Source organism: Sparus aurata, chromosome 23, assembly GCF_900880675.1.
Source record: "Sparus aurata chromosome 23, fSpaAur1.1, whole genome shotgun sequence".
NCBI lineage: Eukaryota > Metazoa > Chordata > Actinopteri > Spariformes > Sparidae > Sparus > Sparus aurata.
Window position 1 is genome coordinate 15,785,394 of NC_044209.1, and position 24,173 is coordinate 15,809,566.

General features: G+C 40.1%; 1 protein-coding gene across 1 annotated transcript; it reads right to left on the reverse strand.

Moving 5' to 3' along the window:
- Positions 1 to 9,136: 9,136 nt before the first annotated feature.
- On the reverse strand, positions 9,137 to 15,683 carry sla1a (Src like adaptor 1a). The gene is made up of 8 exons (XM_030407407.1): positions 15,486 to 15,683; positions 15,007 to 15,084; positions 14,668 to 14,767; positions 14,380 to 14,466; positions 14,051 to 14,154; positions 11,479 to 11,610; positions 10,951 to 11,080; positions 9,137 to 10,380 (listed from the first exon to the last, which is right to left on the reverse strand). Exons 2-8 carry the CDS (start codon positions 15,074 to 15,076, stop codon positions 10,179 to 10,181), a joined length of 825 nt encoding a protein of 274 aa, XP_030263267.1. The 5' UTR covers positions 15,077 to 15,084; positions 15,486 to 15,683; the 3' UTR covers positions 9,137 to 10,178.
- Between the last annotated feature and the right edge of the window lie 8,490 nt (positions 15,684 to 24,173).

The window sequence follows — 24,173 nt, forward strand, 5'->3', positions numbered from 1 at the left end:
AAGTCTTTTGCAGACTCTAACAGGTTTTCTTCCAAGATTGTCCTGTATTTGGCTCCATCCATCTTCCCATCAACTCAGACCAGCTTCCCTGTCCCTGCTGAAGAAAAGCATCCCCACAGCATGATGCTGCCACCACCATGTGTCACAGTGGGGATGGTGTGTTCAGGGTGATGTGCAGTTTTAGTTTTCTGCCACACATAGCGTTGTGTATTTAGACCAAAAACTTAAATTTTGGTCTCATCTGACCAGAGCACCTTCCTCCACATGTTTGCTGTGTCCCCCACATGGCTTGTGGCAAAATGCAAATGGGACTTCTAATGGCTTTGTTTCAGCAATGGCTTACTTCTTGGCACACTTCCATAAAAGCCAGATTTGTGGAGTGTATGACTAATAGTTGTGCTGTGGACAGATTCTCCCACCTGAGCTGTGGATCTCTGCAGCTCCTCCAGAGTTATCATGAGCCTCTTGGCTGCTTCTCTGATCAATGCTCTCCTTTCCCGGCCTGTCAGTTTAGGAGGAAGGCCATGTCTTGATAAATATGCAGGTGTGCCATATTCTTTCCATTTTCAGATGATGGATTGAACATTGAACTTTTTTTTCTCTCTAACAAACCTCTTCAGGCCTTCACAGAACAGCTCTATTATACTGAGATTAGATAGCACACAGGACTCCATTTGCTAACTAGGTGACTTCTGAAGGCATGTGGTTGCACTTGATTTTATTTAGGGGTATCAGAGTAAAGAAGGCTGAATACTTTTGTACACCACACTTTTCAGTTTTTTATTTGTAAAAAAGATGCGATAACAATGTATCACTTTCCTTCAACTCCACAATTATGCGCCACTTTGTGTTGGTCTATCATATAAATTCCCAATAACATACAAACGTTGTAACGTGACAAAATGTAGAAAAAGTTAGTGGCGTATGAATACTTTTGCATGAAGTACATTGTATGTATTGACTTTCTATAAAAAAAAAGAGCTGTGTCATTTCAGGGTAATGCTTGTATTTTTCGAAGCGCTGTAGAACATACTCGAGAATTTGATTTAAGATTTCAGTAAATGTCCTGGTGGACTGATCAATAACTACAATGTCACAGCCATAATTTACAAAGATGATTTCTCTTAAAAAGTTTAGATAAGAATTTATGACATTGTCAATCTGCTGTCAGCGAGTATGTTGACATGCAGCAGCACAGCAACCCCGAGTTGCTGACAGTTGCTTTGAATCTGGATTATAAATGTCCTGTTTGCAGATGAGTGGCATCACTTGGAAAAGCTGGATGCACAATCATATCAGAGATTCTCAGTGTCAAAATATGTGTGTGCGTATAGATCAATTATATGATCAGTAAAGTTTTTCATCACAGAACCATTTGCATGGAGCTGTGCACCTTGCCCTCACACTGGTAGTATTAAAATGGATTGGAGGCAGCTAATCCAATTACAACAGAAAAGACCAGACTGACTGTTGAGCAAGCGACCACATTAAACATTTGTTGTTACCATGGAAACAAGACAGATGTCTTTAACAACTGAATGTTATTTTTTCCACTCAGTTTTTGCTCCTTTGTTCTGCTGATGGGTTTTTAGTTATAAATCCAAAATAAGGTCTTAATGCCGAAACACTTATAGATGCTTTTATAGCATTAAGGAATAATTTGACACTTTGGAAAGTAGTTCTCATTCTCGCTCTGATGGAGATACGATTGTTACCCCATGATAAGATACCCCAAGGTGCATTATGAGGAAATTTTAAGTATGTTCATAATGTGTTATAATGCATTACAGACAAGGGCTTCATAGGAACTGTTACTGTATTGTCTGTTACAGATAATATTCGGGTGCTTTTTGGATTACATATTGGGCTGGAAAATATCAAAACAATGTGGCAACACTGAACAAGTCTCTTTTGGTTCCTGTAACTCTTGCTCGACAATGATGTCATCTTGCTTTGACCTCTGAAGTGTGAAAACAAGAGGAAGTGGTCGAAACTGAGCTGTTTCAACTGCTTACTGTCAGTTTGGGACGCCGTACTTTCAGCTTGCACTTGGTTAAATGCAATCTGTATTTTAGGCAGTGTTTTATTTGATCATTTTAATTCCCATTCTAGGAAGTCACAAGTTAGTTAGAACATGAAAATGTGACTCTCTAGCAGCCCATCTATCATATTGTTTTCTATCGTACTGACACAACCATATTTTGCCCACGGTTTGACCTAGTGCCCATCCATCTTCATCCCCCTTCACTGAAGTGCTTGACACTCATTCCTGATGCTAATTTGTTCACAGCTGTCATCCCGCTTGTCATCCTCCAGAGACAAATGGGGTTCAACAAGAGCTGTGGGCAATGGAAAGGATGTCGAATCCACATGCACACTTGAGCAGTAATTTACAGGTATTACAGGGTTCCAGCTTTAGATTCTTACCACATGCTTTCTCTTGCAACAACACTTAAACTTAACAAGACTTTTTTATGAGGCACTGAAAGGGATGCATGCATAAATATTAAGTCACCAACTGGTCTTACTTAGGTTTACCAACAATTGCATTTCTAATTAAAAGTGCCTGCACAGAGCTTGTGTTAATTGTAGGAAGCCACGTGGCAAACTGCTTGAAAACCTCCTCACGGAAAGGGAAGAGGAGCTTTCCACTTCTCGTGTTTGCTTGTAACGCAGCAGCAGCAGGCAGGATGCTCTGAGCTGAATGACAGCAGAGCCAGGTCACTTATTTGTCTCCAAAAATCCAAATGCTTCAACTGCTTCCCAGAAAGCTCACTTAGGGCCTCTCCCCTTTATACTGAAGCTTTCCACATCAGAATGTTCTTCAAAACCACAGTGCTAGGTTTGGGCTCTTCAGCCTTTCATTGGTGTGGAAATGATCCCATATTGTTCAGCTTCATTCAGGTGTAAGTTTGCTCTCAATGGAAAATCCCAGGAAGACCAAACTTGTAACAAGATCACTTGAGTCCAGCTCATATAGCAGCTGTTACGAGAAAGGTAAAAGTTTCCTAATTCTGAAATTAAATTTTGCATGTGCGACTCTGTGACGTTGTGTGATGTCACAAAGTCACAGAATTAAAGGCAGGACGACCAACGAAGCGTTTCAGGAGCGGTGTTTTCAGTAGGAGAAATGAGCCTCTGTCGGTACAGGCTTCGACCTTTTCAACTTTAAAGGTCTTTAAAAAGCACAAGAACACATATAACACACCGAAGGAAAGGAACATTTAAAAAAAAAAGCATAGATCTCTTTTAGGAACGCAAGGAACGTCACAACCTGATCAGCTGTATTACAGGCCTGAAGGAATGAGAGCACAGATTCCTGGCAGGTCACATAAGAGCTCTCCATTCCCTGGCAAAGAGGTGCACATTTGGAGCTTTCTTTCTGGTTTTTGTTTGTTTTCCCGTAGCTCTCTGGACAGCAGCCTTGGACATGGTTGTGTTTGTTGGCTGAGGCCCTTGGTGCAGCACTAAAGGACATGTTCTCATGTGCTGTTTCTGAAGCGAGGACTGTGTTGTTGGCAGTGCTTTTTGGGGGAGGTTTGGTAAAAAATTGTCAAAGATCGCAGTTTGGGTTGGTTAATTTGTTGTTTTTTAACCTCCCTTCTCAGTAAATTGCTGTTATTATCTCTCAATCTGTAGCTGCCATGTTTGTGTCCATTTTGGTGTAAGAGCTAGATACAAATCTGTTTCTATTCTGCACCTGCAGGAAGTGGTCAGAGTTAAAGTTAGAGTGGAACATCACATTTTGCACCAAAATAAGCTGAGAGCAACACCAGCTCACAGTGTAAGTTGTCTGTTTTTTTCACAGGAAATGAACACCAGAGCTATATACAAGTAAACTAATTTATCTTGTATCTGAAAACCCCCTGCTCTTCAAGATGATCTCACTTCAATTAGCAGCCACAGTTTGATGTGATGAAGTCAGTAGTACGGAGAGGGAAGAAAGCAGTTTTTAATTAACAAAAGAGAAAGAACACAAAGGGTTTCCTATTTGAGCAAAGCAAACATTTTTCAGGATTTTTTTTGCATCTCACCAGTGAGCATCCAGTGCACTAGTGGTGAAGTCAGAGGTTTGGACAGCTGGGCCCCGGGGGCAAGGGGAGGATGTGGCGAGATTAGAAGAAGCTGATTAACAGAAAACAGGCTGGAGGAAGAGGAATCTCCGTCCATTTGTTAATTTCCTTTGCTTATCCAACCCCTTTTCTCTCCAAGCCTTGATCCCATTCAGGGGACAGAGACGTCGACGTTCCTCAACTCTCCTTCCTCATCTTGTTTTCGTTCACAGAGGGGAAAAAGTCTAAGGGCAGAGTGCATCGTTTGAGTGTTTTCCTTGGTGCTTACATCCACTGTCACATCAAACAAGAATCAGATGGAGGACAAGGGACTCAACTTAGGATCTCTTCTGTCTCATCATTAAGTCATTTCAGACCCAGGGCTTTCTCATAAGACAACAGGCACTGGCGGGTGTTTGGCTTTTTCTATCGTTGTAATTCACAAATGTGTGATGATTGGCAGGAAGACAAAGTTCTGTCTTTCTTATCTGCATTGATATTACAGTAAATGGCTGCATGACTGCAGGGAAGGGTAGCTTTTTTGTTGTCTGTTCACTGATGTGACTATGTATGATCAGATGATTCAGAGGCAAATTAGGTTTATGTTGACTATACAAGTGGCATTTGATGGGGAATGTTTTTTCATAACTTTGCCATCATTCAGATTCAGGGATGAACTCTAGATCTTTCCCCCTTTTTTTTGCAACGCACATCTAACTAATACCATTTTTATACCAATATGAGCACGTATATGCAGATTTTTTAAATTCACATATAGGCCTTAAAAATAGAGTATCCACTCCTTTCCTAATAGCTGACGCCCCCGACCATTTGCTGCACAGTTTACAATCAAACTCTAACTGAAAACCAAGCTGGGGGAGGGGCGAAAACCTTTTTTTCAAAGAGAAAAGCCTTTACTGCCTTTCTTTGCACTCTTTCAAATAAATACACCCTCCAATTATGATATAACTGGTGCTAAAGCAGCATTAATGCTAACTTCTTTAGTAGCCACCACTGATGATTTCAAACAAACAGTTGCTCGTTGCTTGTCACACCTAAACGACGCCAGTAGCTGCCAGTATTCCTCTAGCTGTCCATCTCGCTCCAATTTCGCTCAGGCACCCATCACGCCATAAGTCTGATGCACGAAAATGGTTTGGTTGCTCAGTTATTTTTTGACACCAGGCTAGGGTGTAAGCTAAAATGAAGACAAAACTCAGATTGTCTTTTCTTTTTTTGGAATGAGCGGTGAGCAATTTGAGTGAAGCAAATGTGAAGTGTGATCTGAGTGGAGCACTGAGAGGTAATGAGCAGAACGACCTGGAGCACACATACACATCGCTTGCATCATTTCCAATTGGTTACCTGCAGGTACAAAAAACACACATAGGCTATTTGATCCTGCTCTTCACTTCTTCACTTTCTGTTGATAATTTGATTTGATGTTTTGATGTTTGATGGCTTTTTTTTTATTATTCTTACATATTGCACCTTTTTAAAAAACTGCTTATTGTGACTACTGAGGTTGATGATACTTTGTAAATGGTTCAAAATATTTGAGTTCATCTATTAACATTATTTGGATGGATTTGGATTATAAAGTTGCCTGTATGTTTATAAACCTGTAAAAATGCTCAATAAATGCTTTATAAGGCATGTCATTGTTTGGTGACCTTAGAGTGACTGGAGACCTTTTCCTGAAGACAAAAGTCAGATGTAGTGGAGTTTTTTTGTCCAGTCACACTATACAGTCATTACTCAACAGCAAATTCACTGAGAGCAAGCTCTTCCACTCTCTAGTCTTTCTTAGACTGGTTCCACATGGTCTGGAGAGGCAGCCCGATGTGAGGAGTGAGTATTGCTGACTGGACTGCAGTCTCTGCATGGTGCAGCAGTCGGCAACCAGATGTGTGTGCATCTGCATCACTGCTTGTTCCACTCAACACACACACACACACACACACACAATTGCATTGCTTGCATCTCTCCCAGTTGGTTCCTTGCAGGTATTTTACGACACTTATAAACCAGGAGGAAACACAAGTATTTGATCCTGCTTTTTAAACTGAGAAGAAAGTGCTGACCTCGTCTCAACTAGTCACACACAGTTGGCTCATGAATTTAATGAAAACGTATAAAATTGTATTGAAAGAACAAGCAACGTTTTTTAGGATGTGCACCAACCCCGAAAATTGTGTTTTTGTGTACACGTTTCCCAGGAAGGGGAACACAGCAGCCACAAGGTTTCACAACCTCTGATGGTAACTGTTACAGCTTGTTTTTAACCAGTTGCTCCCGAACTTTGTTATAATTGTGCCAGCTTAATACACCCCTCTGACACCCCTTGTTGTAGGTTACTTGTATATGGACTGGTTCATTTGAGTATTTTTTAGAGGCCTGAAGATTATAGAAAAGTTTGAAAAAATTTAAATACTTATATAAATTAGTATTACTAAACAGGTAATCCTCTTGGACCACTTGTATCGGTCTGGACCCTGATGTTGGAAACCTCTGTCTGAAGAGAACTAACACATTGTTAGCTTGACCTCTCCTCTAAACCCACTAACTGACTCTGCTGTGTTTCTGCTCACATTGTCAGACGTATGTATCATGATTTACTCTCATGGCTTTTGACTCAGATGCAGCAGCAAAGAGCAGAAAGCTATAGATAACGACAGATGCTGTTCTCTTTATTTAGACCCAAGTTTATGTTTTCACATACAGTCTGCTCTTTGGGGCTAGTGGTTATTAACAGTCAAGGTCAAGCTCTTGACTACAGAAGAGGAAGTAGGTATGCTGTCATTTATTGTCCTTTTGAATAGCAGTCGCTCAGTCCAGCCTGTCATATGGTAAACATGTGAAGTTAGTGAGACAATCACACTGGCGAGAATCAGCCCAACAGAGGATGTTCAACAGTATCAACCGTTTGGACAGATGTTTGTTTGACTGTAGGGACTCTGAGAGCATTTGCCCATTGAAGCCAGTGTGGCTCATATACCCTGAATTCTTTAAAGAATATATGGCCAAGCTTTATATTATCAACATTAATAAGGCTTCATAAGGGTTAACAGCAGCGAAATTAATGCAATAAATGAAATGAAAGACAATTCTCATCTTTAGCTGACAGGAGCTCAAAATAATGACTGTATTTCCAGCTAGAAAACGCGCATCTCTCTCCTCCCTCCATTGTTGTTTGTGTCTGTGTCGCTGCGTGGTGTTACACGTGAGTTGTCCTCGTGCTGAAAACGTGACTTGTGGCACACGTGACATCACTCCCCGAGTCAAGAAGAAAGCAGAATTATATATTTTTACTAAGGAAAATGACAAAAATAATGATAAGTAACTTTAATCTGATTACTGGTTTGTAAATATTAACGTGTTAGATTACTCGTCACTGAAAAAAGTGGTCAGATACCGGCATGATAGTCTTTTTTTAACAGGGTCCGGGGAAATTTCAAACATTTTGAAAATTGGGCTGTTTAAAGATGCAATTTCAACATAGTTTGAGAAGGAAAGCAAGGCCAATCATTGGGTCCTCATCATCATATTTTAATCACAAATAAAGCTAATTTTCAAAGGTTTTGCGGGAAAATCACATCTTTTTTTTTTTTTTTCACCCATCATTTTTTTTTCTTCCCCCATGTCCCTTAAGGGGCTCCGTAGACAGTGGCCCAGTGATGGAGGGTCAATGTTGGAAATATTGCTGCCTGTGAGACTGATGGGTGATGTGTCATGCCTCATGGTAGAAATTCCCTGAGAATTGCTCTGACATATTGATGTGCTACAATAAAGTGCTAACACTAAGCACTGAGAGGGAATGACACACAAAAGAAATATTGAGTGGATGGATACAAATCTACAGAAAAACAAGATGAACTTTTGTGGCTGATGGAGATTAGGAGAACAAAAATCAGTATGCAAGTCATGCATGTATTAGTTCATTTGACACGGACACTACATGTAGACAGTTGCATCTAATTAAAGTGCAATCGATGCCACGTATATGGGACTTCTAGCCATGGCATAGCTGGTCTGTTACTGGATACAAGTCACATGGTAGCTTTTGTAATAAATAATCCAATCTATTCAAAAATGGAATACAATCTGGTTTCTTTTGGATCACTTGGATATAGTGATGCATTTTGTTTATTAATCATTAAGTAGTTGGTTGAAAATAAACATACCCTTACAGAAACAGTACTGGCTCACACCACAGGTCGACTATGCTGCTAAAAAGAAAATAGGAAATATTCTGCAGATTCATATTATTGAGTAAGTTAATTTGACAAATATATTTTAAAGACAGAATCATAAATGTAATAACTGTAAATTGATTAAACCGTAACTGTTTTTAAAGTGTAATTTGATCCTTTCTTGGCAACGATCTCTTCTGTTGGTGATGGTGACAGTGTTGATTTTATAATTCTCCAGTAGGTCCAGTCTTCAACATGGATTTATATCATTCTGTGTGGTGCTATAGGATCCCTGGTTCCAGTTGCTAGCACGATTTCCATTGATGGCCCTTTCAGGGATGGCCGTGTCATACAGGTCATGTGTTGATTTGAAGAAAGCCACAAAATAAATTGTGTTAGTACAACTTGTATCATCACTTCCCTTTTGAGTTTAAACTGAAAACTCGTCTGTCCCTTTAAGTGGCTGCCAGTTCATGCACTAGCTAATGCTGGTACCAACAGCATTAACCATAATAATGTTTTTGAGGAAAACTGCTGATTTTATTGTGCACCTTTCTACAAGCTCTGTATATGTATTATTTTCGGTTTTCTCCATAAAAATGTTATCCATATGACCTTGAAATACTGTTGATAAGCAGTCTATAATTTCTAAACAATTTTCAAATGAGTAGTTATGTGTCTTACAAGACAGAATTCAGGGTATATGAGCCACACTGGCTTCAATGGGCAAATGCTCTCAGAGTCCCTACAGTCAAACAAACATCTGTCCAAACGGTTGATACTGTTGAACATCCTCTGTTGGGCTGATTCTCGCCAGTGTGATTGTCTCACTAACTTCACATGTTTACCATATGACAGGCTGGACTGAGCGACTGCTATTTAAAAGGACGATAAATGACACCATATCTTTATTAAAGGCATGCAAACAGTAGACATTTATCAACACTGCTGAATCATTAGTGCCAGAAAAACCTAAAACCTACTTCCTCTTCTGTAGTCAAGTGCTTGACCTTGAATGGTAATAACCACTAACCCCAAAGAGCAGACTGTATGTGAAAACATAAACTTGGGTCTAAATAAAGAGAGCAGCATCTGTCGTTATCTATAGCTTTCTGCTCTTTGCTGCTGCATCTGAGTCAAAAGTCATGAGAGTAAATCATGATACATACGTCTGACAATGTGAGCAGAAACACAGCAGAGTCCGTATGTAGAACCAAAGGGGGTGCAAGAGCATTGCCTGTGTATAATAATAATCTATATAAATATCTGAATTTTTCCAACTTTTCTATCATCTTGGCTTGTTGGGTTAATAATGGACCGCTTCATCTCTTCAGGCCCCTGAAAATACTCAAATAAAACTCGCAAAAAAGGTTGAAACACTACTCCAAATTATTGCTAATGTTTCTCCATATCTGCTGGATTTGTCACTGAAACATGTTTTCCATATAAACTATGAACAAATGAGGTACAAATAAAAGTGGTTTAAAAAAAATCACTGTATGTTGGTGTCAAGCTGGTTTCACAATCCATTCCACCTTCTGACATTTATTAAGAGGCAGGAATTAGTTTGAAAGCCACTAATGCTCATACACACATTAATATTACAACAACAACAACACACAGCATTTAAGTCTCCTTTTTAACCTTCATGATGCCAGGCTGGTCATTTTTCTTGCTCAGTATTAACTGAACACACTTCACAGTTCAATTGCACCGTTGTCCACTTCAACTTCATATAGTCCTTCTTCATAAGTTTAGTCAACATGTAAGTGGTCATGCATTCAAGTTATTGTTAAAGTACTTCATAGTGCTCACATTAGAATTTATAACACACTTCAATGTTTGGGCATGCTTCAGTGGCAGCCACTGCAGACATTCAGACTTTTGCCCTCCACCTGCAGGTATTCCAGTCTTTTGAATGCCTCTGCCGTCTCTAGAAGTCTTCATCATAGTCTGTGTTTGTGAGGCTGCTCTCAGGGAGCACATAAAGAGATTTACTCTTCTTCTTCCTGCTCTCTGCTCCCATCTGTGTGGGCTGCTGATTCCTAGAAAAGGACAGGTATGCAGCGATGCTGTTCCTGACTCCATAGCTCACCATGTTGTCATCACAGCTCTCTGTGCTGACCAGCTGTCTCCTGTACAGAGAGGTGATGGAACATTGACAACAGAGCATCAGTACTGTAATATTGTTTTTCTTTTTTTTTTTTAAATGAGGGAAACTATTTTGATAAGTATTTAATTGTTCCAGGCATTTTCCAAGAGGAAATGCAAAAAACATATGGGAGATGAGATAAGATGAGATAGAACTTGTGACAGAGTAAGAAATACAGAGTGTAAATAACATCAGTGCCAGAATAACAATAAAGTAGGATAAATGAAGTGAAATAAATAAACTTAATAGAACTAAAACATAATAATTAGGATTTGCAATGATACTGATACTGATCAATTGAGAAAGCAATCAGCAGATTAATCTAAGAAAGAAATTATTGTTAATTGCAGCCCTTATCTATCACCAAGACTTTTGTCTGTTGATTATCTAAGGGTTAATATGCTGGAAGCAGAGAATTTGTGCTTTTTTTGATTAAAAATTGCTTACAATGATCACTCAACTATTAAAACCACTGGCGATCAATTCAACAGGCTCTTTTATACTGACAGACAGATCGGAGCTAATAGACATCGTCACCAAGCCTCTGTCGTACCTGTCCACTTTCTTCCAGTCAAAGTTGCGTCTCATGACTACAGGTGGCCCTTCAAGCGCTGCATCTGATGGCGGGATTGTGCTCGACAGACAGGGGGAGGTTAAGGCACAACACAGGCCATCTGCAAAGTCTGAAAATGCGAGGATAAGGAAGGAAAGTATAGCTCACCAGCTTACGAACAACCACAAACAAATGTTGCATAATTTGCATAAAACACTTTCACACTCGACTGCTCAGACAGAACCAAACCGCCCATATTGGTCCAGAATGTCTGCATCATTACAGAATGTAACATTAACACTTCTCACTGTGTATGCAGCAGTGGTCATTATCTGGCACGCATATTGTATCTCATTTCCTGTTTTGTATCAAGAGTGTTTTGTCAGAGCAGGAAATATATAGAGTGACAACCGCTGATAAGAAAATGCTTCTATATTAAGAACATGATGAATTATTTTAAGTGTGACTGCGTGCCGGTTATGTACGTGTGTAGAACACTACATGTGCATAGTTTGTGCAGTGACCCACCAGAGTAGTGGTTGATCATATCTTCAAGGCACTGGAAAGTGAGCCGAGGGGAGATATAGTACCAGCTGTTGTCCAGTCTGAAGATGCGATAGTGCTTCACGATCATGTGCTTCACTGACAGCGAATACTGACCTGAGGGTACGACACACACACGCACACACAAAGAAATGTCAGTCCTGCACTGTAACTTTCATCCACTCACTGGCTTAGTCACCGTTGTCACTGTGTGTTTTTCTATAAAGAGGAAAGAAAAGTTCCAGATCAAATGTGACCACACAGAATTTCTCAGGGGAGAATCCACAAGTAATTTCCCTGCTACATCTCGTCAAAAGGCCAAGAAAAGTGATAGTGATGATGATATGATGTTTTAATTTGCACGCTTTAGCGGTGCTGATTTTGTTGCCTTTGGACCTATATTCTGCTGCTGCTGGCTGTTTAGTGTTCCTCCTCCTTCCTAGAATGTTAAACATTGTGCTGAAATTCAATGACCAATATGGACTAGTAATTATGCATATTGTTATGCATGTGAAACTATTTACTTGTAGTGCAACCTCTTTTATTTTACTGTATAATCACAAGTAGGTAATCATGTGTTATGTTGAACCACTGGTGCAAGTCCAAATCCTAATCTCGCCTAGGGCACCAAAATGGCTCGAGCCAGCCCTGCTCGGGGATGTCCAAACTTTGTCCCTTAGAGGGCAAAAACTGACCACAGGAAAAGCGATCAACTAGCACATATTGTTTTGTACTGTACTGATAAGATGCAAAATGGTACTAGCATCCCAAGTTCCATTAACTGACAGACAGTGTTGGGGAGACTTAAACTACATGTAGTTGAACTACATGTAGTTGAACTACACAGCTTAACTACAATTTACTGTAACTTGCTGGTAGTTAAACTACATTCATATTTTGTGCTGCGTCAAGTAATTCAACTACTTTTTGGGTCATTTTTTTGTAGTTTAACTATTCAATTTACAAACTACAATTTTGGCCAATAACATGAAATATTTTTTTATATATAAAAAAAACCCTATATAATATACATTTTATTTTATTTTTCTTTGAAATAAGGCATGAAACAAGTAATGACATGCTAAGCCAACTCTGCCTCTGATTGGCTTGCCCTGGCAGCACTCAAATGCTTCACAGAGTGGGCGGGTCTTTGTGCCAAGGAAGACAGTGCGGAACCGGCTGTCTGATAAAAAACTTAGAGAGACTGCTCATGTGTCGTTTGAACAAGTGATTCTGCTCTGGCATCTAGTTCCACTGCCTCAGTGTTAGAGCCTCTGAAGTTCCTGTGATGTCGACCAAAAATGTCAGCTTTTGTTCTTTAAAAAATAAAACTTGAGTTGAGAGGCATATTTCTGCTGGCATGTGAATTTTTTGTAGGCTATTATATTTTGTTTCATATACACCATTTGTTGATTTATTTAATGCTGAGTTAAATGAGTACAATGAGTATAGGTAGTTGCTAAAGCTACTTTTTTTAGCAGTAGTTTTACCAACCACATTTCTCCAGGGGTAGAAATGTAGTTTGTTCAAACTACTGCCAGGCTGAACTACATGTAGTTTTACAAGCTACACTTTCAAAGTAGCTTCCCCAACACTGCTGACAGACATCCTGCAAAAAGTGTCACTTTGACACTGTGCTCCGATTATAAAACAGAGGGATCCTGCATATTTAAAGAGTATTTAAGTATTAAACCCCAAAACATAACAAAAAAATAAAAACAGCTTTTTCAGTTATAAATTACACATGAATATGCCTGGTAAAAGTTACATTAAAGGTGCAATAGCTAAGAACTTTAGAGAACATAGTTAGCAGCTGTTAGCTACTCAGGTGATATGCTGAAGCTCTTTGTTTAGAGAATGAGTTCAACAGGTGGCCAATTCTTACATATTGCACCTTTAACATAAGGCTCACTTTTGATAATGTATGAGTTTTATTGTATTACCCAGTGACCTGTTTGTTCAGGTTTTCTTTCTATTTGTGTTCTAAAACAAAAATCTCCAAAATAAAGTAGGAAAAATGTATAACTTATGCCTGAAGCTAAAATATTATTATGCTTTTTTTGTTATTATTATTTTTATATGAACTAGAAAAATCTGACGGCCAAATTGAACTTTATGACGGGCCAACTTTGACCCACGGGCCTCACTTTAGGCAGCCCTGTGTAGCTTCATATTGTACCATCAATAGAGTGGTATCTATTATAGTTGTAATATTATAGTTCATATTTCATTACTTGTATATTTTATGTTTACCTTCTCTAATTATTTATTGTCTTCTCTCTTCATATCTTATTAAAATCTCTCTATAGTGTGATATTTCTTTTCAGGCTGATTCTGATTCTCTAGTTTGCCAAAATGTTACTTTAGCTTGTTTTTTGTTCTTGTTCCCCATTCGTGCTTTGGATGGGGCTCTGATTTCAACACCATCCTTATCTAATCTCCACAAATGCCTTCTTGTTGACAAGCATGTGCTTCTGCAGACTTTTCACTATAAAGAAACAGTCCAACCACACCACCAGATCTGACTGCTGACTGCTGTGTAAGAAAACGTACTCACCCCTCTCCCTGTTGCTCTCTCGAACCAGAAAGGAGCCCTGTCTGTTCCCGGGTAGACAGAGCAGCTCCTCGGCCTTCTGCCTCCCCACTCCCTCAAACAGCCAACTGAAGCAGCAACAAAAATGTTGGATCACATTAAATCCATTAGCAGGGAAATCCTTTTCATATTAGGGTCATAACCTTGAGCTATAAGATAAACCACATGACTAATATCTTGTGTTAATAACATCTCTCTTTTCCACCCTTACAACAGAGAGAGATCTTAGATAGCATAGTGGAAAAAATGCATGCTACAATACTAGAGGACAGGGTAAGTTTAACTTGACGCACCCATGGTACACTTTTGCGACGTGGCTGTTGGGTATGTAGTTCTCCTTCCCTGTTTGGACGGAGCGGACTCTCCACCAATAGGCCTCCCTGAACACCATAAACAGACAAAGAGGAATCGATCACTGACCTTTAAGTCTGACCACTTCTCTATACTGCAAACTAACAACGTCAAGTTACAAAGTAATCCTTTCTTTTTTTCTCTTTTTGGACTTATTGTTTCCTCATAGCTGTTTGAGATTGTACTTATGTCTGGATTTCTAAGCAAGATTACAAAAAACATCGTCGTACTGAGCGATAAGTCTGAGCTTCTCTCCCATCTTGTAGATGGGCTTGCTGATTTCAGCAGATGGGTAGTCTTCAAGCACCACCACCACATCGTCCTCCGAACCTGCCAAGAACAATATTTACAGCGTTAACAAACACGGCCGAATGCTGCTAGACAGACATCATGATTTGAACGAATACCAAAAAATGTCCAAGACCAATCCTCAGAGAGTATTGCTGATTGTCTTTGTCAAATGTCAGCTTATAATGTCACACTTTTTAAACACACTCGTCACAGTGATACAAATGTGTGTACTGCAATTGAAAAAAAAAAAACAAATGATGTTACTTTAGTAATCTTACCCTTAAGTGAGCTGTCACCATTATCTGGGTTGACCATGTCGTTTTTGGCGCCTCGCATCATATTCCCCATCTTCCAGCCTGAAGTGAGCGCATAGATATCTGAATGTGAATATTCTCATGTAGCGCTACACTCCTCTCTTCTGCTGCACCATCAAGTCTGTAACTTCCTACATGCTGGCCATTGAACAACATCAACTGACAGGCTCAGAATGGGGAAGCTGAGGCTAGATGCTATCGGACTCCGTTTTCCATTGCAGAACCAGACAGCGAACATTGATTAGTGATACTGTATTAATATGGCAAAAAAAAAACTTACAATCATACACTCTTAAAAAATATGTATTAAACAAATTCTGTCCGTGTGGAGTATTCTTAGGTTACATCCCACACTAGTGTTCAGTTCACCAGTATGGAGCAATAGCTGTTCCTCTGATACGGAAAAACTCTGTAGCAAATGTGATAAAGTGTAGACAAAATACCTGTAGGGGTGTTAGCTCGCCTGCTGTGATGGCATCAACAGTGCTGAGAGAGACGAAGGCCCAAACAAGGCATGGTGGCAGCAGCAGAGTGTGGCGCTACAGAAGTACCATTTTCACAATAGTTTACAGCGCTGACCTGTCACAGACTGCAGGGACAGCGCTGCATCACACTGCAAACTCACTTCCTGTAATGAAACGAGGAAGAGGGCTAGCAAAAGTGTTGAGACACACCAGAGAGAGGAGGGGTTCACACAGTCCTGTAGTTATTTCGAGGCACTGAGAGCACTGTTGTAGTGTTTTCTGTGGTATCCTGTTAACATTCAGACATCAGACATCAGTTTTATCTGAGTAGATATGATAATAAAGGTATGACTGTTACTTGCCTATTTGTTTTTATAGAAAGTGTGGAAGGGCAATTAAAGTAAATAAGATCTGAAATGTTTCAGTTGGCAGAAAATGACTCAATTATTAACTTTGGAAAATTGATTTAAAATTGTTTTTCAAGACAAAATACCAGGCTGTTTTACCTATTCCACTGTACAGATTTGATTAGTTGAATTCTTTGCCTATAGACATTTAAAGAAGAAGAGGATGACTTTTCTCACAATTTTCTGATATTGTATTGACTAAATTAAAGGAAAAGTTCAACATCCTGGTAAAAATAATCAGTCCCATTCGTGCCGGGAGTCAAATGATAAGACTGAGAAGATCTCTTGTCTCTTTGCTAAATGTTTAGCTACAGCCAGCAGCCCGTTTGCTTAGTTTAGCACAAAGACCTGAAACTAGGGTAAACAACTTAACAGCTAAGCTAAGCTAACCAGCTGCTGGTGGTAGCTTCATATTTACAGACATGAGAGTCATTATCTCCCTGTCCACTCCCTGAGATCCTCAGATGTGTCATTCCTTGTTGTTTCAAGGTCTCAGTCTGTTTGACTCTCGTTGTGCTCTCTGTGTTTAGTCTTAATGGCTTCACTGCAGTTTAGAAGAGATGTGCAAAAGGCCTCAGTACTCAGTAAAACTCTCCCTCATGCCTGTCATCACACCCAGCTATGCTCAAGCATTTCAACCATCTGTGTTAAAGTGTAGATCAAAACTGAGTTCCTCTTTCTTAAGGGACATCAGAAATACTGACTAGATAAAATATAAATATCTCTCTTAAAACAAATTTCAATTTATTGGAACTTCTGCACCAAGTGATTTTAAGTCAGACTACTACATCTTATTTAGCCCATGAGTTAAACTCTCATGCATCTGCAGAATGGAAACTGGAAGTTATCTTTAGCCGGTGTGTTTATCTGGTATCTGTGTCCAAGAATGACACTGCCAAAGTTTCAAATTAGGAAGCGGAAATCGCTCAGAGTTTCAGATCTGTATTCTGACCACACATCACACTGAAATCTTTATCTTGAGATGCTCAATGTTAAGTGTGTCAGGAAACGTGTGGTATGTGCATGATGCATTATATCAGTCAGACAAACTGCTCCCTAACCCTAACCCAAATTTATGTTTCAAAAAAACAAACTTCTGTCCAAGACTTTTCTTTCCCTTCCAGCCATGGAAGGGAAAGAAATTGTGTTCTGTGGTTCATTATTTCTCCCCCATTTCAGATTTTCTTTTCCCCTTTTAGTTGTCTTGAAGAAGGGGATTTATGTAATAGCATTAATGCGTAAATCAGCTCCAGAAATATCTCTCTGAATCACATCGTTTTAAGCTAAAGTCGAGCTGAAAACGTTTATTTTGACAAAACACCCTCAGTCACAATGTTTGCTATTTATCAGGTTTAAACCTTACATAAGGATGGATTTGAGTGTTTCGGAAGCCTGGTTCACTGGTTACGTAAGAGTATTCTTCTGTGCCACTTTATTATTCTCAGGACAACTTAGCTGTATTTTCCGTATTCACATCTGGATAAGACTGCTGCAGACCATTAGTCCTCTTTCCTCTGCCACCTTTCCTTTATGCATGCGGGACAGTGATGCCATAAAATAAAATAAAAAACAGAGACAGAGCAAGAGATTAGCTTCATTGTGGGAGTAAAGTTATCTTAAAACCGTGCAGGGATTTTATAAAAGTAGTTAAATAGGGGTGTCATATAAACCCTTTGCATATTTGCGTCACTGAGTTTTAAAGCTCTGGCAGATATGAGTTGGACACCGAGCTGCCAGTTCCTTTTGTTGGCTTCCCACTGTATTTGTGTGAGGGGGAGTACTGAGAGATAAATATTCCTCCGAGGAAATAGAACCAAACTGCAATTTTTTTTAGGCTGAAGTGAAGACTGCTGGATGTAGAAAAAAAAGCAGCTGCTGACTGCGGTTTGATGGGTGGTAGCTGGTGACAGCTGCCAGGAGTCTAACTGTTGTGGCTGCAAAGAAGGAAGGAAGTCTTCACTTGCTTCAGATGAAATTAAATACACGGTCAACATGTAGTTTGTGTGGTGACAGTTTAAAGCACAGTTTCATGTTTAGAACAGAATTTGAGACATTTCCTGTGGCCAGTTTTATTCATGTTTAGTGAGTTTCCAACTCACACACCAGCAAGACCAGCATATGTTGTGCTTTGGTGCTGGTCTATGTTGGTTTTTCCAGCAGGGAAGTGTTACAAACAAAGATCTTTGTGAAATGTTTATTCGAGGGCTGGTTTGAACGGATTATATGACAAAGAAACAAACAAAACACTACATATTTTCTCACTGACCTATTAAGGTTTGCAATCATGCTGATGGTTCCTGGTTTAAACAAAGTTTTGGCACTGGAATGATGTTCATCGGACCTCACTGTAAAGTCTCATAGGGAGGTATGTTAGTAGCTAGCTACATTCAACAAGCTCTCTTGTCCATAAACATCTTTATTGAATGATACAGCCATGTCAACACAAGCCAAATACCAGTCATCTACGTTCCTTAGTCCGAACAGGCTACCCGATATGACAGTTACTCCTTACTGCTGTACACACACACTGCTGTGTGCTTTTTTGCCATTAGCTTAGCCAGCGGCAGAACAACGGGGCTGTGTACCTTGAGCGCAGCACATCGTTGTCATTGCTAACCTATCCAAATACCTCACTAACATGTAAGAAAACACTTACCATTGTCAAAATGAACTTAAACAATCACAAACATGGCTATTGTTAGTACACAACACTCTCAAGCTAGCATGCTAGCATTTAGACAGTTTGTCTGCGCTTTCTCTGACATTCTTGTGCCACTAGCTTGCTAATAGGTTTAGCAATATATTTGCCTAACAGGTGGAAGTCATTTTTTATTTTATTTGCCAGTGAATGTTAATGCTAAATGCTAACACAATGACCCAGCCAAATAACAAAACAGTCACAAGGATTTAAAGGAAAAACAGAAGGGACAAGGTACAAGTTTAACACACGCAAACTTTATAGGACAAATGTGCAATTTGAAAGGATTTGACACAACAGGTTTAAAATAAACCTTTTTTAGGACTACAAGGCTGTTCCACTTCACTGTGGAACATTTAGCACCTTGACTACACAGCTGTTTAATTTCCTGTTTTTCTATTCAGGTCCTGGCATCTGTCACTGACAGTGCCAAGGCTGTGTGTGTCTCTGAATGAGTCACTTGGTCACTAGCAGACATAACACAGGTGGAACTCAACCAGTGGGGCCGACCACGTCGACCTCCAGCTCAATGGACTCTTTGTTACAGCAGGATGAGAAGCATATTCAAGTAGTTAAGGTAATAAATCAGAACTTATTCCCATATAAATTGCACCTTTAGATTTGTCTAAAATTGGATTAGGCAGGTGTTAATTTGGCAAACTGTATGACTAACATATCATATGCTGGTGCAGGTATAGAGAGGAAGAAATCAAGCTATATATGAGCATTTAGCTGCCACACACTGCTGACATTAATGGTACAACCATTCAAACATTGGTTTTCATAGATCCATGTTGAGACACTTGTGAAAAATATCTTTATTTGCAAAATGCTCATAAAAGCAGCGCAGCAGGTGTTGCGCTGCTTGTAAAGCTGATATTTAGCTGTCAGAAATGTTCCTCACGTGGATAATTGCTAAAGCGGTCCGCATGATTGATGTCCCATCCGCAGTTTTATAACACATGTTGGGGAAGTTGAGCTCAAACTCAGAAGATGGTCAGTGATTTGTAAGCACTTTTTCTTCCGGGCAGCACTCCCTCTCTGCCTCTCGTAAAGACGGCTGCCCTGTCTGTGGACACAGTTGGCTGCTGTGACTGGGAGACGACAGGATGTGTTTGAACATCTCAAGGTGAAGTGATTTCCACGCCCTCAGTCTAAAATTACAAAATTACTGACTGTGAGGAATTCTCTTCAAAATGTATTTTAAGTCTAAATCAAGACACGCTCATATGGCTTTAAGGCTCTTTGGGTGAAAGTGGAAGCCAGAGGTGAGTCCACAGTTCCTCTTTTCCTAAAAACAAAACACGCTCCACACGCTCGGACAGCGGTTGTTAGCCCAACTGCGGTCACTGTGTCCTCTCACTGTAATGAGCAGTATCTAAATACAGAAGTAAGGCTGACCCCACTGGACTCGAAACCACAGGATTGACAGGAACGGGGCGTGTGTTTCCTATATGTGCATGTGGATGTATCTGCAGCTTTCTCCGCCACAGTTTTATCTACAGACTGATGTTTCAGAACACACTGAGAGCCAAAAATACTCAACCTATAAAGGACCCCAAATCCTCCACTGGTTAGCCTGTAATCATTAATGTAATGTGGGCGCTATACGTGGGTCATTCAGGCATCTGGAGCATCTTATCCTCCAAACCATCTGCGCCAGTAATCAGCCCTCCCCTGCCTCTCGCATCCATTAATGCATTCCTCCCAGCTCATTTTCTGATGAATCGCAGCAGCAGTGTTATTCCTACTTGTTTATGTTGTGATTTAAAATGACTATAATAACACAGCACATTATCCCCAAGCACACTTCAGCAGAGCCATTTGGGTGTTTTTGATGGGAACATAATTGGATGAAATTGCATTAAGAAATCTGAGCCTGTACTTGCAAACCGCTGCATCATTACAGCAGAGTTTTGTGAGGAGAGCGTTGTCCTCTGTTTAGTCTTTTCTGGCAGGGGAGTGAAAGCAAAGTTCCCCAGCGGATCAACAACAACAACTCTCAGACTTGAAAATCTTTCCAGACCTGAAACATTCATTCCAGTCTGCTACGATAATTAGACCTGACTTAATGGCGTACTTTTCGTTTTTCTTTTTTTTTCAGACGTGCATTGGAAAATGTTACTCATAAGAATTACATCACTTACATTTTTGTGAACCACAGCCACCATAAAAAGAACTTCAGCACAGGGCCATGTGATGGCATTTAGTGAAGTCCGGGTACTTGAGTGAACTGTGGCTAGACCATCATGAAACAAAATCCAACCTATTTTAGATTAGACTTATTGTCAGCAATAAAAAAAAAACTGTAGAGACAGCCAACTCTAACTTCCCTCCAGCATTTCCACGTGGTATTAAAGACCACTGAATCACTTTCTTTTGTCCTCAGAGTAGCAACTACCAACAACACAAGTCATAAGGCAAGTTTATTCATTCATTTAGTCTATAATGGAGACCTAAAAAATGGTGCTGGAAATATGATAGAGATGGTGCCAGGCTGCCAGCCTTACTGCAGTATCAGTCAGCCGTCGTTTTCCCAAGAGGCTTTGTGGACAGTGGCAGACAAAATAGGATTTTTAGGGAACCAATCTAATCACCAAAGTGTCATTATTGTATATATGCATTCATTGTATACTTCATAATGATAAGTTGAAGTAAAAAGTGTCTGTTGCCAGTTGAACTTATTTGCAGTCTGTAATTAACTCACTATATAGTAGTTTTCTTTGTTTGTGGTTTGGGGTCTGTCATTTTTGGAACAGGTCATAAAATGTCTTTCCATGTATGAGGGATTTAGAGGAAACAGAGCAGAATTCAATCAAGCGTTACTGTTCTGATTATCACTGATATGAGCCTCACAGTTTACAGCCATATCCAGACCTGCCAACCTGCACGATTTTCCTGGGAGACTCCAGCTTTTCATTGCCCTCTCTTGGTTTCTATCCAGGGTGACAATTCCTCTGTATTTCTCCTGATTTATGACACATTTTCACACTCTATCCCTGTTTTTGTAAGTGGAAGTGAAGTGGAGATGGAGATGAAAAATAAATACCCTTGCATATTTTAGACGTCCTTGAAGAACCCACTGTGCAAAGACATATCCAGAAGACGTCTAGACGTGTACTCCAGTGGAGAGTTATTGGTCCAAGTGATCCTGTAAGGATGTCACCTGGACATCACTAGTGAGGGTTGAAAAGACGTCTGTAAAAGACAAAAAAATAAGAGTTTTGGTTCTCCACTTTACGTCTTTTCAACTTCGAAAAAGGCTTTGACTTGATGTCATTTGGAAATGTTTTTGAAATGAATTTCCGTCATGGGTTAACTTATTTGAAGGCAAACCCAACATTTCTTTCTGCTGCTACTTTGCCTTAAAAGCAAATGCAATGTTTGTGTTCCCACAGTTAGCGCTAAAGCTAATAATATTTATATTTATAACAATTAAAAGACAAGTTTGTTCGGTCGCAGTGAAACAACTGCACCAGTTGGGCTTCTTACAAAGCAGTTGCTCAGGGAAGTTTTGCCGTAGCTGCAGACGTCCCGGCTCTCTGTTACCCTGATAACCCTGATGACTGTCTGGGTTATTTTCTCAAACTTGAGAGGGCTCTCCCTCCCGAGCCACAGGAGACTTTATACAACTGTTTTCACTGGCTGCGTAGCACTCCCCCTGACCAGCAAACTGACTTTGATGTGTAAAATCTTTGGAGGGCCCCTTTCAACTTCTCAAAGTCAGAGAGGTTGCCTCAGGTTATTCCAACACAGATTCAACATCGTGCATCCATCAGCGGATGAGGAGTTTTGCAGGAATTGAGCCATTAAACTTACAAGTCACCCTGTGGTGTAATCCCCAACGTGTGCTGCGCAAAGAGGGGATATGTTCCTAATGTCAAGATGTCATTTTAGGCTCTTTTATCAGCGGCACCATGAAGCCCACCTGTGTATTCTGGCAGCCCCGCCCTCCATCTCCACCTCGTGCACGCATTCACATGCACATATCAAGGATAATGCCTGCCTTCACATGCAGGGCAGGGTAACTATCAGTTGCCTTGCCAGCCAGCCCTTCCAAGCCCATAATGAGAGTCTGCATCGGAGGACGCAGTCGCTCTCTTCAGCGCTCCAGATGGGAGTTCACCGTGAATCGCTGCGTCATCATCTATTACCCAGTCATTACTGGCCAGCAAGTTATTTTCATGATGCATGTTTTCACTGTGCACCTGTGAAAGTGCATCCACCCCCTAAAAACATGCAGGAACACTGCTGTTTTTAAGACATGTAAATCCCTAAAAAGCCCCAGAGCCAGATCTGATAAAGACTTTAATGCTGTTGTCAGCTGTGGTGCAAGAGTATGTTTGCTAACTGGGAACATGTAATGAGTGATGTCTAACTGTGGGGAATGTAATAATTCACAGATCCATGTCATGTTAACTGTCTCCACCTGACAGAAGTTGTATTTTCAGGGGTGCCACGTGTTCGGAGTGTTCACTTATGTAAAACCGTTTGATGTCCAAGAATATTTCACTCATTCAGCTCAGTAAAGGTAAAGCTGCCTGGGACACAGACACACTGAACTGATATTAGCTGGGTCTCGACTGATGATGGCACCTTCTGAGGAAAAGTAGATCCAAGTAACTGTTGCATAATACAGGAAACACTCTGACTTATTTTTCCACTGGCAGCTTTTCAAGTCATTCAGCTCCTGCTGGCACTTCAGGCAGATCATTTGCTTTATTGCTTTTCTGAGAAACAATCCACAGTGGAGCTGTGAAAATGAATTGCGAACAATTCTTTAAATGTGTGTTGCATTAACTGTTTAAACATGGTTGTCTAAGCTTGCTAGCTTCCTAGAATACAGTATATAGATTCTGTCACGGATGCAGGATGTCTGTGGAGGAAAACTCAACGCATTACGCTGGTGTGTTTGATGTGAACCAGAGCAGATTGAAATGCAGACTGTAATCTAGAGCGTACAACTGGCAACACTCAGAGCTCCTTTAAGTGTGAAAATAAATGTCTTCTGCAGAGTTTGTGGGCACAACAGTGAAAATATGTTTCCTTTTTTTCTCTAAAGCGAGACCATGTAACTTTTGAAAGAATGAATAACACAGTCCTCCAAATGAACTCATAAGCAAACACACCAGTTCAACTCTGGGTTTTAGAGTCGTACATATCAGCCAACGTTAGGCTGTGAAAAAGAGGCTGACATACCGTTAGTGTTCCTTAGTTTTAAATTCAAAACATCTGAAAATGACATTACCAAAAATATCTTCAAGCGTAAACATAGTGAGAGAGGGTGTGTGTTGAGAAGCCATCGTTGTCAGGTAGACCTCCAAAAAGAAGAGATGAAGAAGAGACAAAAAAAGGGATGGTCTGGAAACAAGTTGAGTACATTTCAGAATTGTATATCTTTTTCTGAGACCTGCTGAGCGCTCACCTCTGCCTCTCTGGGTTGGGTTGCCAGGTACTACGACATGTGACACAGAAAAGCCCATTAGATTTGTATCACTATAAAATCTGGAGATTTACGAGAGGAATTACTAATCAAGCACAGCAGGGAAAAGGGGTGAAAAT

What these genes read in the sequence shown, in the direction of transcription:
- sla1a (XM_030407407.1), bottom strand. Translation starts at nt 15,076, where the DNA reads ATGGGGAATATGATGCGAGGCGCCAAAAACGACATGGTCAACCCAGAT. An exon ending in AAGCTCAGACTTATCGCTCA is followed by an intron (nt 14,467 to 14,667) that starts GTACGACGATGT and finishes TATGGTGTTCAG; the next exon opens with GGAGGCCTATTGGTGGAGAG. An exon ending in AGAGAGCAACAGGGAGAGGG is followed by an intron (nt 11,611 to 14,050) that starts GTGAGTACGTTT and finishes TCGTACCCTCAG; the next exon opens with GTCAGTATTCGCTGTCAGTG.